Here is a 14,023-nt window from a genome sequence, read left to right on the forward strand (position 1 = left end):
GAATTAAGTCTGTCAAATGGCCTAGAAATCTTCCACAAAGAATTCCACAAAAATTTATGGTAAATCTATTTATCATTATAAGGAATCACTTACAACAGGGAAACTTTTTATAAGATAATGTAAAGTGAAAAAAGCAAAATAAAAAAATTGTGTCTATTGTAAGATTGAAACTATATATAAATGACCTACATATGGACAGAGATTTAAATGAGACTTGAACTCTCTGATTTCTTGGGAAGATGGGGTGGTAGGAAATTTTTTTAATTTAATTTTGATTTTGGTTGATGGTTTTCTTGTTTGTAAAATAAAAACAATTTTATAAAATGACATTTTGGAGGAGAACTCTGGCTCCATCTTGAGAGAAATGCCTTTCAAGATGGAAATCATCTCTACTGTCGGAGCTCTTAGGAAGAGGGCCAAGCCCTTGACAGTGTTAGCCTGTGAACCCACTGATGGCAATTCTATTCTGCAACAGGGGTGGGCAAACTACCAAATCTAGGAGGATTGGTTTTTACATGTTTAAATGGTTCGGCAAAACAAAAAGCAGAATAATACTTTCTGACATGTGAAAAATTATGTGGAATTCTAACTTCAGTGGCCACAATATTTGTTGGAACACAGCCACGCTCATTCTTTTACGTTTATCTGTGTCTACCCTGATGGCTACGACGGCAGAGTTGAGTTGCAGCAGAGACCATATGGAGGGCAAAGCCTAGAATATTTACTGTTCGGCCCTTCACAGAGAAAGTTGCCAGCTCCTGCTCTAGGACACCACTTCAATATGGCCTAGAGACAGGGCCGTCCCACGTTCTTTATCCCTGCTTTTCTTTATTCTCACTCCTGCTCATCTCCACATGGGAAAGGAGCGAGCTCATTGAAGTCATCTGAGCGCCAACATCAGAGAAAGCTTGAGAAATATGTGCCTTAAAGTTTCTAAAACATCCGCCTTTTTGTCAGGAGAATGAGGATTTGGGTATAACAGATACTTTGTGGGGGGCTTAAAGCTGTACTTATTCTCTCTTGGAAATGAAAAGGCCACTCTCCTGCGATTGTTGTCACTGCTGCTGCTAGCGCCGTGATCGTTCCTATATATGGTCACAGAAGCAGTCAGGGCTGTCACACTCCCACTGCTCATTGCCAACGAGACCTTTTTCAGCTGAAATAATAATGTGTGAGTCTAATTAGAATAAAGCTCATTAGTAACGGAGACGGCCCTTAATGCCTCGATTGATTTTTCTAATGAAGTCAGCTAGGGGAGGGAACTTTAGCAGCACAGCTAATTACTTTTGCTTTTCTTCGGCATTTCCTCAAAACTGTTGTTATGAATTGTTGGACTGTAAATGCAAATGCTGCTGCAACGCTCCCCGATGGAGGCGGCCCTGGCGCTCGCAGCCCTGCAGCCCGGGCTGTTTAGCGGCCCCCGGGGGGTCCTTCATTCCACCTTTCCACCCTTTGCCCATCTCCTCCTCATGTTTGTTCTGGATTCTACCTTGTCACTCCCAGATGCTCAAGCAGTGGCATGCAGCCCTCCTGCCCTTGTATTCCTAATCCAGAGGCAGAGTTTAAATGTCCCAATTCCCATAGACACTTGGATCTGAGGTTGCCCCTGGATGGAGATACATGGAAGGAAAGGTTGGGAAAAAAGATATTAGGTGGGCAAGGAGGGAGAGGGCCCATTAAATTTCTGCACCAAAACCCTTGGAGCAGTTGTGTTTCATTAATCAAGATGCCGTTGGGTGCCCGGAAAGCCGGTCAGGCCCACAGGGCAGAGTAGAAGGCTGTCACGGAGACATGACTAAGTCACGAAACTGAGACTCAGGGAGCCCACAGGTAGGAAGAAAGAGCAGGAAGATGATTCATGTAAAGGAAGCAGACAAGAGGTAGGAGAATCAAAATGATGCACAGACCAGAAACTGACAGAGGCTCTCGGTGTCATTCAGAGAGTAAAGGAGAGGAGGATGAATTCTTCAGTCAGTCCATCAGTCAGTCAACAAATAAGAGTCTGCTTTATGATGAGTACCACAACTCACACTTCCAGACAGAAATAAGCCTCATTAATACAAACTTCTGTAATGAGCCTTCATTACAAAGCTTCAGGTTTGCTTTCTCCGAACATGAGGATCTTGACTAGACTATTTAGTTATCTGGCCCCACGGCAGTACCTGTGTGATTCTTTAATTCAGAACTTTGTGACGACAGCAAAAGACTGAGTTTGAGATGCCTCATGGAACATTGTGGAAAGAGAACTAGACATGATTCCATGTGTGGTTTACATAGGTGTTACATCTATACATAAAAATGAGGAGTAACGGACAGTGGGATTCTGATGTTCCCTCCTAGTTCCAGGCTCTTCTTGTAACCAGGTGTGCCCCAGCCTCTGCTGATACTTTTGCTCAAAACTTATTCTTTATCGGGCTGGCCCACTGGCCGAGTGGTTAAGTTCACGCGCTCCGCTGCAGGCGGCCCAGTGTTTCGTCAGTTTGAATCCTGGGCACGGACGTGGCACTGCTCATCAAACCACGCTGAGGCAGCGTCCCATATGCCACAACTAGAAGGACCCACAACTAAGAATATACAATTGTGTACCAGGGGACTTTGGGGGGAAAAAAGGAAAAAGAAAAAACTTATTCTTTATCAATTGTTTTGTTACAGAGGGCTGCTTTTTCCAGCATGATCCACAAAATGCTGTCAGCTTGCTTCACTTATTAAAGTCCTGGGACAGGGGCAGGCCCCGTGGCCGAGCGGTTAAGTCCGCGTGCTCCGCTGCAGTGGCCCAGGGTTTTGCCGGTTCAGATCCTGGGCGCGGACATGGCACTGCTCGTCAGGCCACGTTGAGGCAGCATCCCACATGCCACAACTAGAAGGAACTGTAACTAAGATATACAACTATATACTGGGGAGATTTGGGGAGATAAAGCAGAAAAAAAAAAAGATTGGCAACAGTTGTTAGCTCAGGTGCAGATCTTTAAAAAAAAAAAATAGTCCAAGGACACTTCCTGTATAATGTCATTCGACAGCCTCCGTCCCTACACACACACCCATCACTGCCTCCCTCCAAACACCTGAGTGTTCATATCCGCTGTGATGTGGGCCACACAAGGATTCCATTGGCTATCAAAAAGATGAAGATGGATACGAGACATGTCCAGCCCCCTAGAGTAAGGGAGGTAAACATTTTGGCTAAAATTACTACAAAACGTGGTGGTGGGATGGAAGGACCACTGCGGGGGCAAGAGACCAATTCTCCCTAGAGCAACTGGGAAAGATTTCAATGAAGATAGGATGTTGGAACGAGTTCGTAAGGACTAGGTAGCCACATAGAGAGGCCTGGGGAGGGAGTCTGAGGGAAGAGAACAGTAAAGTGGGAAAGTACAGTGGTGACAAGAAGGACCTGCCTGTTTGGAACATACTGAGTCATTGGTCCTGTTGTTTGTCTGTTTGATAGCAGAGAGTGAGTACACAGACCACACGTTGGTAACCATTTTTCCTTTAGGATATTAGATTGATTGTTTTTTTATATCTAATAAAAATGCTGCAATGAAAATATTTGTACATATACTTTTAACAACTTTGTGGAGGGATAATTTACTTACCGTAAAATTTACTCATTTGACATGTATAATTCCATGATTTTTAGTAAATTTAGCAAATTGCGCAACCATCACGACACTCCAGTTTTAGACCATTTGCATCATCTCGATGAGACTCTCCCTGCCTGCTTACAGTCAAACTGCATCCCCACCTCCAGCCCCAGGGAGTCAATGCCTGTATTTTTAAAGAACATATATTTGAGGATTTATCTTTGATCCTCATTTCTATGATTGCTGTAATAAAGGGTATGAACATTTTTATGACTCCTAAATACATATTACTAAGTTACTTTTCAAAGCAGCCACACCGTTTTACACAGCTGCCAGCAATATACGAGAGTTACATCTTGTTGTACACTCACAAGAATTGAGTATCGCTATTTTTAAATCATATCTAATTATTTTAATTTGTATTTTTTGATTACTGAAGCAGACTGTTTTTCTACTTGTGTACTGGTTTTATTTTGTTCTGAATGAGTTTCTATTTCATGCCCTTCCCTCTTGTTGAGATCCTCTTACTGTTTATTTTTTATTACTATGAGGTCCTCATATGGCTTTTATCATTTACACATTGTATCCTGCAGGTATTTTTCCCATTACCAGGTTTGCCTTTTTATTTTGTTTGATTTTTTTTTTTAATTTTTTTGCTGAGGAAGATTCACCATGAGCTAACATCTGCTGCCAATCTTCGTCTTTTTTTTTTTTTTTTTTTTTTGCTTGCGGAAGACTAGCTCTGAGCTAACATCCATGCCACTCTTCCTCTGTTTTGTATGTGGGATGCTGCCACAGCATGGCTGACAAGTGGTGTAGGTCCACACCAGAGATGTGAACCCATGAACCCAGGCCCACTGAAGCGGAGCATGCTGAACCCAACCACTAGGCCATGGGGCCAGCCCTTGTTTTGTTATTTTTTTGACACACAAAGCTTCATTTTTATGTGACCAAATGTGTTCATCTTTTTATTTTTCCTTGTGATCTTTCTCTGGTCCTTTGAGGCTGAGAGTTATCTCTCTCTCCAGAGCTTTGACAAGAGTTCGATTTTATGTTCTGTGTGTTATTGTTAAGATTTAGCACACTAGTTCTCTTGGAATCTGTTGTTTCTGGTGATGCCCTTTGTCAGATACTTAATTCTTATATGGCTTAGGCTGTGTTTCTGGGTTATCTTATTCCGTGCTGGTGAATTTTTGGTGGGTCCCTTTTTAAAAGAATGTAGAAAAACTGGCACACGTGCAAGAGAGGGAGACCCAGATGGAAGCCATGTCATTCGCAGGTAACAGACCGAGTGGTGCTGTCGGTCTGGGAAGTCCTGTCCTCTGGTTCCAAAGGCCCACACTCAGCCATTCTGTGGGAGTTCCAGAGAGCCAGGGTTGGGCTCAGCTGCTGAGCAGTTTCATGGGCAGCTCGGAAAAGTATCTGATGTGTTCTAGCCGGAAAGAGAAGGCTCCCCATCTGGAATGTGGCAAACGGGAGACCATCCTACATTAGATGCCAGGTCAGAGAGGAAAACCACTAGGTCCCCTTCCAAGTCCAAAATTTCATGACTCGCTGGATATTTTTCATCCTGTTGTTTATTCAACAAATATTTATTGAGCATCTAACATGTTGCCGACACTAGTCTAAGTCCCGGGGCTGCAGCAGCCCCGTAACACAGTTTCTGCCCCCTCGCTGCTTCTGTTGAAGGGAGAAGACAGCCAATAAAGAAACGAATGACTATATTAATGTCAGGTAATGATAAGTAATATAAATAAAAATGCAGCAGAGTAAGAAGTGCTACTGTGCTGTGTTCAGGGAAGACAATGAGGTGACATTTGAGCAGAGATCTAGAAAATGACAAGTAATGGATGGAGTGAGGCCTGGGGGTGGGAGGAGCCAGCCAGGAAGGAGGAGGAAGGACCAGCAACCAGGCCCTGCGGTGCCCGGCTTGTTTGAGGACCTGAGCAGAACTGACTGATCCAGCTGTGGGCCCACTTTCTCACACCGTTTAATAACTGTTGGGTCTACTGATCTCAGTTTTCAGTATCATCATAAGAGCTCTAGTTTATTAAGTACCCACCATGTGCCAAGCTTGCTAAACACCTTACCTGTATTACTTCTAATTCCTACAACAACTCTGCAAATTAGGTCTCACCACCCACCTTTTACAGATGGGGAAACTGAGACTCAGTGCTGCCTCTCACTAACTTTCTTCTCGTTTATTCGACTCCCTTGGGAAAATACTCAGTTCACAGCTGATGTTATATGCTTGAGGTGTGTAATTGGGCTGAATGCACACAGGTCTACAGAAATGTACTAAAGACTTCTATGACAAGATCACATCAGACACTGCTGGGCCAGCCCTAGACTATTTGTCTACCTAACCTCAAGGAGAAAAAGTATTGTGGGCACTTTGGAGGAACAGTGTCTTTATTTGAAGTCACCCTTTGAGCTGTTCCTCTTTTTTTTTCTTAAGGAAGATTCGTCTGAGCTAACATCTGTTGCCAATCTTCCTCTTTCTTTGCTTGAGGAAGATTAGCTCTGAGCTAATGTCTGTGCCAGTCTTTTTCTACTTTGCATGTGGGACACGGCCACAGCATGGCTTGACGAGTGGTATAGGTCCATGCCTGGGATCCAAACCCACAAACCGGGGCTGCCCAAGTAGAGGGCGCCAGACTCAACCACTAGACACAGGGCCAGCCCCTGAGCTCTTCCTCTTTGAACTAGCAGAATTTAAAATTAGGATAATGTCCTTTCCTTCTCTCCTCCTTAATATCTCTAATTCTTAGCCTAGACGTTTCAACAAACAAAGAATCGTACCCTAGAACCTTAGAAATGTATGTTCTGAGTTAACGTTTCTTTAACTTTTCAAGAAAATAATACAGACAACTGAAGAGGACATGGAAACCTTTAGAGAGTAGGGCATAGCAAGGGAAATGGTGGGCAAAAGCTCTTTGAGGTTTTTTGAGTCTGCACCAAAATGCCCCTTTGGTTCAGACAGCCCTGCCTTGTCAGCCTCATTGGGAGCTTCCGTTCGTCCAGCTTGCGAGGGCCTCGGAGGAATCTTTCTCTCTGTAGCTTTCAGTGTGTCCTTTGCACAAGGGTGGAATTGTGTCTGACAGTCCCTGATTCTGACTATGTGAAGGGTCTTTACAAAGACTTCATTCTGTAGTCCCTTAAGGGGAAAGGGCATGCTTCAGCCAAGAGAATTGCTATGCATCTCCCAAACCCAGGCCACTCCCACTTCCTGCCTTCTGACAGCTGAAGGTTTCAAGGTTCTCCTTTTAGCACAGTTCTTTAAAAGTTTAAATGAGGGGCCAGCCCTGTGGCGCAGCAGTTAAGTGCGCACATTCCACTTCAGGGCCCGGGGTTTGCTGGTTTGGATCCCAGGTGCAGATATGGCACCGCTTGGCAAGCCATGCTGTGGTAAGCGTCCCACATAGAAAGTAGAGGAAGATGGGCACGGATGTTAGCTCAGGGCCAATCTTCCTCAGCAAAAAGAGGAGGACTGGAAGCAGATGTTAGCTCAGGGCTAATCTTCCTCAAAAAACGAAAAAAAAAGTTTAAATGAGATGTGAAATCATATTATAGAAGCAAGCTGCCTGTCCAACCTGGTAGGGCCACATGCAGGTGGGGCCCCTTGTAGTGCTGAGACGGGGCCACGCCAATAACAATTCGCTCAGGTTACCCTTTCTTAAGACAACACTGGCCATGAGGGAGCTCTTAGTCTCGATGTTTTTGATTTCCAGCTCTTCTGTTCATAAAATATTTGGTTCTCAGAGCTGCTGACAGGTGATAATAACAAAAATGAAACTGATTTGAATTTGACTTTGGTTATCAACTCGCTACTGTCAGAATGAAAAGGGCAAGGAATGGGCCTGTGGTCTTGGGCTTCTCTGAGGTTTCCCCACGAGGAACAGGCCCCACTCCTACCTTGCGGGGCTGGTGTGAAGAGCCAAAGAAACAGTGTCTGCAAAGCAACTAATGCAGTTTTTCTTCTCCTTCTCATAGTAATCATAATAATTTCAGAGGAGCAAATGCTTGGGAAATGAAAGTTGTAGTCTTGGGTCTACACAGAGTTATATAGATTTATACAGATTTGTAGATTTATATGCATTTATATAGATTATATAGATGTGTCCCTCAAAAAGGGGTGCTTTCTTAGGGTGACGGTGAACTTCCAAGGTCTGGAAATGCTCTTTCTGCCGCATGACCCTGTAAGTCATCTACAGAGTTGGAAACACAGCTTTGTTAATGAGTACACCAGTTCGTGTGTCTGTGTCTGTGTCTGTCTGTCTGTCTGTCATTGCGTCCAAGTGCTTCCTTGTGGATGAGGGACCCTCTGAACCCCACTTTGGCCAGCTGGGCCTTTGATTTGAGGCCTCCTTTAGATATAAGAAGGCAGGGGACTTAGGTGGCTGCCACAGATGCTTTATTCCAGTCCATGGGGTTCTGGCCTGTTTGGGATGCAAGGCTGGGGTGGGAGGAAGGGCTCCCTGACACCTGTCACATCACAGCTTCTGACCACAGTCCTCACAGCCACAGGGAAGGAGGTCTCTGTTCCCCGGCCAGGGGACTGAACAAACACAGGGTTTAATAGTAGTAATAGTAGTCATAGTAGTCATAGCGGGAGCTAATATTTATTGATTACCTGCCAGACACTATATTTTTCCCATTTCATCCTGGTCAGAACCCTATGAGATAGACCATGATTATCCCCAGGAAACCAAAGCCCAGTAATTTTCCCAATGTCACACAACAGTATGTACATCCATATATACACTGAGAATGTCCTCTTTCCATCCCTAATAAAACCTCCGTGAGCCCTGCCTTTCCCCTCCACCTAAAGACTCAGCATCCATTTGCAAGTCCACTCGCTGGGCCTCAAGAGTTGAGGAGATATGGAGAGCATTGACTGATACGTTCCTAGCATTGTGTTGATATGTTTGCATGTGTCTTATTTCCATGTTGGAGAATAAACTCCAACAGTCAGGGTCCATGAGCTTCTCCTTTCTAGCTCTCTGACATGTGGCTCAGAGAGTGTCTCCTAAGAGGTCTGGGCCAAGGCTGGGGATGGCGTCTGCTTGGGCAGTGTCCCCAGGGGGCTCTCAGTGGGGCATTGACTACTGAGTGCACGCGTCTCTTCTCAGGAAGATTGGTCACCCAGTTTCTCTGCCCACAAGATGTTTTATGCAACAAGTACAACAAACCTGGAGATGAGACTGGGCTCAGACACCCTGTAAGTAGCAGGAGCGAGAATTGGCAATCTGATGGTGGAGGAAACCAAAACAGGCTAATTAGTGAATCACGTTCAAAGAGAACACGCAATCTGGGGCCATGTAGCGTGGGAACATGCAACCACTCATGCGTCCACAGGCCCTGAAGACTTCATCGTGTGGCTGCATGATTTTATTTATCAAATATACATGCACACACGTGCGCACACACACATACAAACATGTATGAAATTATGTCCTGGGCACTATTTAATCACTTTATTACTATTAACTCGTTTAACCTTAAGCAACCGTGGGAAGTAGGTACTGTGCTGTCTTCATTTTATAGATGAGGAAACTGAGACACAGAGAGGTAACTTGATCAAGATCCCAGACCTATTAAGTCACAGAGGCAGGATTACCACCCAGCCAGATGTACAATAATAATTCATTATGATGACACTTAAATATTAGGAGAATATGAAATATTTCTAATATATACCTATTGTGACAAAGAAACATGTAATACATTGAGAAATAGTTTAATGCGAAATTATTGTTTTCTTTAAGTTTTAGATACTTTTTTTTTTAAGATTTTATTTTTTTCCTTTTTCTCCCCAAAGCCCCCCAGTACATAGTTGTGTATTCTTCGTTGTGGGTCCTTCTAGTTGTGGCATATGGGACGCTGCCTCAGCATGGTTTGATGAGCAGTGCCATGTCCGCGCCCAGGATTCGAACCAACGAAACACTGGGCTGCCTGCAGTGGAGCACGCAAACTTAACCACTCGGCCACGGGGCCAGCCCCTAAGTTTTAGATACTTTTAGGAATAAGTTCCAGCTGTTTAGAAAATTCTGTTTTTAAAAGAATATTTCTTCAAAAAATTGAAACATAGTGTGTATATAAAAAAAGAAAAAGGTCGAAGGATGCAAACAGTATTAAGCCGTGACTTTACAAAGCCCCTATCTGTGACAGTTTCTTGCAGACGGGGCGGGGACTTTTCGATCCATATTATCTGTCAGGGATTACAGACCGAGAAGCCCTGTGCTTTGACCAAGACACCCCGGCCGGCTAGGTCAGATGTGGAATTTAAACCCCAGTCCTAAACGTGCCTTCACAGGATATATAACCTACTGGAGAGAGGATGAAAAATGTTCAAAGGAACAGTCATGTATAGTCTTTCAGCTTTCAAGTAACCTGTTTTGTTAGCAAATGAATCAAAAGCATTTTTGCCTTTCTTGTGCCTCCCACACATACCAAGCATAGTCCCTAAATATGCGATACATATCCAGTGAATCCTTGTTTGTTTGTTTTTCATCCATTTTAATTTAGTGTGGATTAAAACTAAGACATCCCTGGATTGCACCATCCCCCTCTGTAAAGTTGTGAGTTCCGGACATGGAGAGGTAGCTGTGGAATGTGAGCAGCCCGGGCCCCAGCTGAAAGTGACTTGTTCATTGTTCCTTTCAGTTTCTCCTCTTCATAAGATATTGGTGTCCTGAATGGATCGTCCGTTTGGCAATTTCTTGGTGAAAGGCTGAGTCTTGTACATACCTAATATAATACAAGTTCTTACCAATATAAAATAAGGGCTTATTTGGGGCTTGGTAAAACTTCCATGCCTTGAGGTATATACAGTTAATAAATCAGCCAGCACGTATTTGTGACGTATCTACCTTGTGCTCAGTAGTCACTGATAAAGCCTGGGTTCTGTTACAAGGAGACGTATGCGGAGAGAAAATTGATTGCAAGTAACTGTCTCAGGCTCTGCTTTGAATTTCTCATTCACGTGTTACTCTTTTCTTTTCCCCTCAAGGGTCGAGATTACTGTTCGGAAGAAGAGGATATCACATAGCACCAATTCTCCCACTCAAACCCGGAGCTACTACTGTGTAAATAGGTTACACCCCAGTTGAAATCTTTGCAAAGGTCGGTTCTCTTCAATGAACAGCACTATAGCAAAAGAAGATCGTTCCATATCGTATGCCCCATTAAATTACAGTGTTTCTTAAAGAACTTGCAAAGGAATATTGCTAAAATCAAACAAAAAACTGTTATTGAACTTTCTTTGTTGCTGCTAGTTAAAACTTGTTGCAACTTTTCACTTCTCGTGTCCAGGTATGCAGCAAAATTCTGCAATTTCACCTTAAAGATCCTGTTGGTTTTACAGATGCTCTCCGACCTATTTTCTATAAGATGAGGTAGTGGTGAACTCAGATATCAGACTTTATTCTAGACGGTTCCGCTTCTAAGACAAGCATCTCCTTCCCCCCTCCCTTGCTGTCTCTCCCGAGAGGTCCAGAGCCTTGCTTCTCACTGGCAATGTTGCGCTTTAGAGATGGGATGGTTGCTATGGCAAGCTTTGTTTCTCTGCTAAGAAGCAGCAGAGAAGCTATTATAGGTTAAAAGCATGTTGTGACATGACTCCTGGAAGTGACATAGGAGCGAGCAGCGGGTTCTTTCATTTACTAGGTATCTTAATCAAGGATTAAGCTTGCAACATTGGCTTTGCTCAGACGCAGACGGAAGTGTGATCACAATCATTTCGAATCCCTCTTCCCCACTTTTTTTTCTAAGAAAATAAACATTTTACTGTTTTTATGTATCCTTGTCTTCTCCCATTCATCCAGTTCAGTGTTTTGTGATGATCCTGGGTGTGGAAGTTGAGCCCTCCTTTGCAGTGACACCAAGAATTGATCTTCGTGGCTCCCTACCCTCCCATTAGTAATCCACCAAGCCTCGGCAGGGCTGTGAGTGGTCAGAAGAGATGAGGGGAGCTCTCAGGACTTTTCAGGAGCCCTGAAACCACCCCGTTACCTTTCATTTCGTTAGCAAATAAACCATCCTACTGCCTCATTCTCTCCCTTCGAAATGTCACGTGAGCCTTGCCTCTTCCTTGTCTGCTCGCTCGCAGCACTGGATAGTGAGTGAGAATTGTTTGCCTTCTGGAAAACATGGTACCTTTACACTGGTGATGATCTTTGGAGATGCACAGGCCAAAGCCCCAGGGCAGAAGTGGGAATGTTAACTGTGGGTTTGGTAGAGTTTATTTTTCCATATTCTATGAAGAGAATGATCTCTTCTGAAAGACAGAAGTAATATTTTTAACAAATGTTGTCACAAGTAAATAGCAATCAAAAGGAGAAAATAACTTTTGTATTTTTTTAACGCATTTGATAGCTTTGCCGAGGGTTCTCTTTGTTACTTTCAGGGGAGGGCGCCCTATTAAATGCTATGCCAGCGGTCCAGGTTTGGGTTTGTCCCACAAAAACACAGAAGGAGCACCGGAGGTTTCTCTCTTTGGGGTTGTGAATACAAAGGGCCTCCATATCGGGCCACACTGCCAACCTCCGAAGATGGGTTAGTTACTATGTTCTGGGTAGTCAGAGAGGTCACCTGCCACAGAATAGAAGAAGCTCTATTTGTTCTTGCTGAGATGAGCCTGGACTTTAAAATCCATCCACACAATTGATGGCACCATTGATGTGCTAATGGTGAGATTCCTTATCTCCTTTTAGACCCCGGGCACAAAAGTGAGAGGAAGGAAACTCAGTCCAGAGCTATTGAAAATGGACTCAAATGTTAGCAACAAAAGCCCTTAATTCTTTCAGCCAACAGCAGCTATTCTGGGGAGCAGCTGTGGTTGTTACATAAATAGAGACACAGCCCAAATGTAAGGCTTTTTATCCTGCTTCAAGCAGAAAAATGCAAGGAGAGTCAAGTCGCCTAAGGTTTTAAGTTCCCTCCCTTTGTATGGTTTTTGGCCAAGTGACTAAAATAGTTTTCCTCAACTGTAAACGAACTGCTAAGCCCCACCTCAAACTCGGCCCCTCCAGACTTTGTTCACTGTTATGTGGATGACCTTTTCCCTGGATTTCTTGTTCTGATCAAGCAAGAATGAAGCAAACACTAAACGTCTTCCATTTGACTCCTCGTCTTGGTGTCTCAGATAGTGTCTTCCCTTCCACCTTCCGCCCGAAGATGAAATGTGCTCGTGTCATTTTTCTTACGGTCATGTTTAGCATTTTGACATGATACACATGTATGCAGAACCAAGTGTTTCTTGGGAACCTGACTTTTGAGTGTTTCATAAAACCAGAAGTGTCGTGCCCGTGGATCAGTGGCCTTTCGCCCAGAGTTCTGTCTCCCAGGTTTAACACTGGATACCTCTTTGATGTGCAAACATACTTCATCTGCAGACACATTTGGTACATCTAGAAATAGATCTGAGAAATGGGGTGGTTGAGCGGGTTGGCATGGAATGCTTGATTATGTTAGCAACACTCAAAACTGTCTGTTTCCCATTTGTTGGTTTTAATCATAAAATTGTCAAGTGATTTGTGTTTGTACGATTTTTAAGCCTTCTGAAAGGGTCTAATGCAAACATATTTTGCCTTTTTTTCCCCCATGTATCTGAACATTAAGCGGATTGTGTCAGATACTATGAAAAGAATAATCCAGAAGCTAGTGCTTCTGTTGGCTGTTATCTCTGAGGACTCAGGGAGATGGAAGGAGGAGGGGAGGGAAATGGCCTGGTGGATGGAGGGAGGAAAAGGATGAGAAAGGGACTGAGAAGCATTTAGCAGAGAGAGTTGATAGAATGGCTGTGTGCTGGGTGCAGCTCAAAATCCAGCTGCCTAGCGGCCATTGGGTGGGGCTGACTGTCAACAAGATTTACAGCTGGATTACACACGCCTTATGTGCTCTGAGTTGTAGGGTTGTAAAAGTTCAGCAGTTGATGTGCGACTTTCTTTTGGTTGGCGGAGATTCAGGCTGGGGCAGTACTGCTGTCATAATTGAATACGTGTTTGTCACTGGCAGAGAACCTTAAAAGAGGCTTTTACCTCAGCGATGGCTCCTAGCCCCAGGCTGGAGCATAGAGTGGTATTATGGTCTATTTAGGAACAAAGAGAGTACAAAGTCTGGAGACCAGAAAACTAGGTCAGCCCTCCGAAACGGCAGGGGCCACCCACCGGCTGCTAGGAGACTGGTCTCTCCCCGTCTACAGTGCCCGTGGTCTGGGACTGGGCTTTGATGATTCAAATAAGAGCTGACCTGACTGAGGAGTAACCTCGGGTCTTCCGTCCCCTACACTGGTGCCAGCCTCCTCCACATTAGAAGGGAGCACCTCTGTGTCAGGGGCTCACCCAGGGTCAGACGTGGCCATGCCTGCAACCTGACAGCCCCCAGGAGCAGGCCCAGGGATGACAGCACCCACGTTTTCATCCCATCCGATGCCATCCCTC

At 44.3% G+C, this 14,023-nt stretch overlaps 1 protein-coding gene across 3 annotated transcripts in view; it reads left to right on the forward strand.

The window, feature by feature from the left end:
- The window catches only part of C5H1orf21 (chromosome 5 C1orf21 homolog), a 210,244-nt gene extending 198,862 nt beyond the window's left edge, over positions 1-11,382 (forward strand). For all 3 annotated transcript variants that reach the window (XM_070267862.1, XM_001490773.6, XM_070267861.1), the window contains exon 6: positions 10,594-11,382. In XM_070267862.1, the coding sequence (XP_070123963.1) occupies positions 10,594-10,632 (39 nt within the window). In that variant the 3' untranslated portion in view covers positions 10,633-11,382. The remainder of the gene's footprint in view (positions 1-10,593) is intronic.
- The last annotated feature ends 2,641 nt before the right edge of the window (positions 11,383-14,023 follow it).

Source organism: Equus caballus, chromosome 5 (genome assembly GCF_041296265.1).
Source record: "Equus caballus isolate H_3958 breed thoroughbred chromosome 5, TB-T2T, whole genome shotgun sequence".
In the NCBI taxonomy this organism is placed as follows: domain Eukaryota; kingdom Metazoa; phylum Chordata; class Mammalia; order Perissodactyla; family Equidae; genus Equus; species Equus caballus.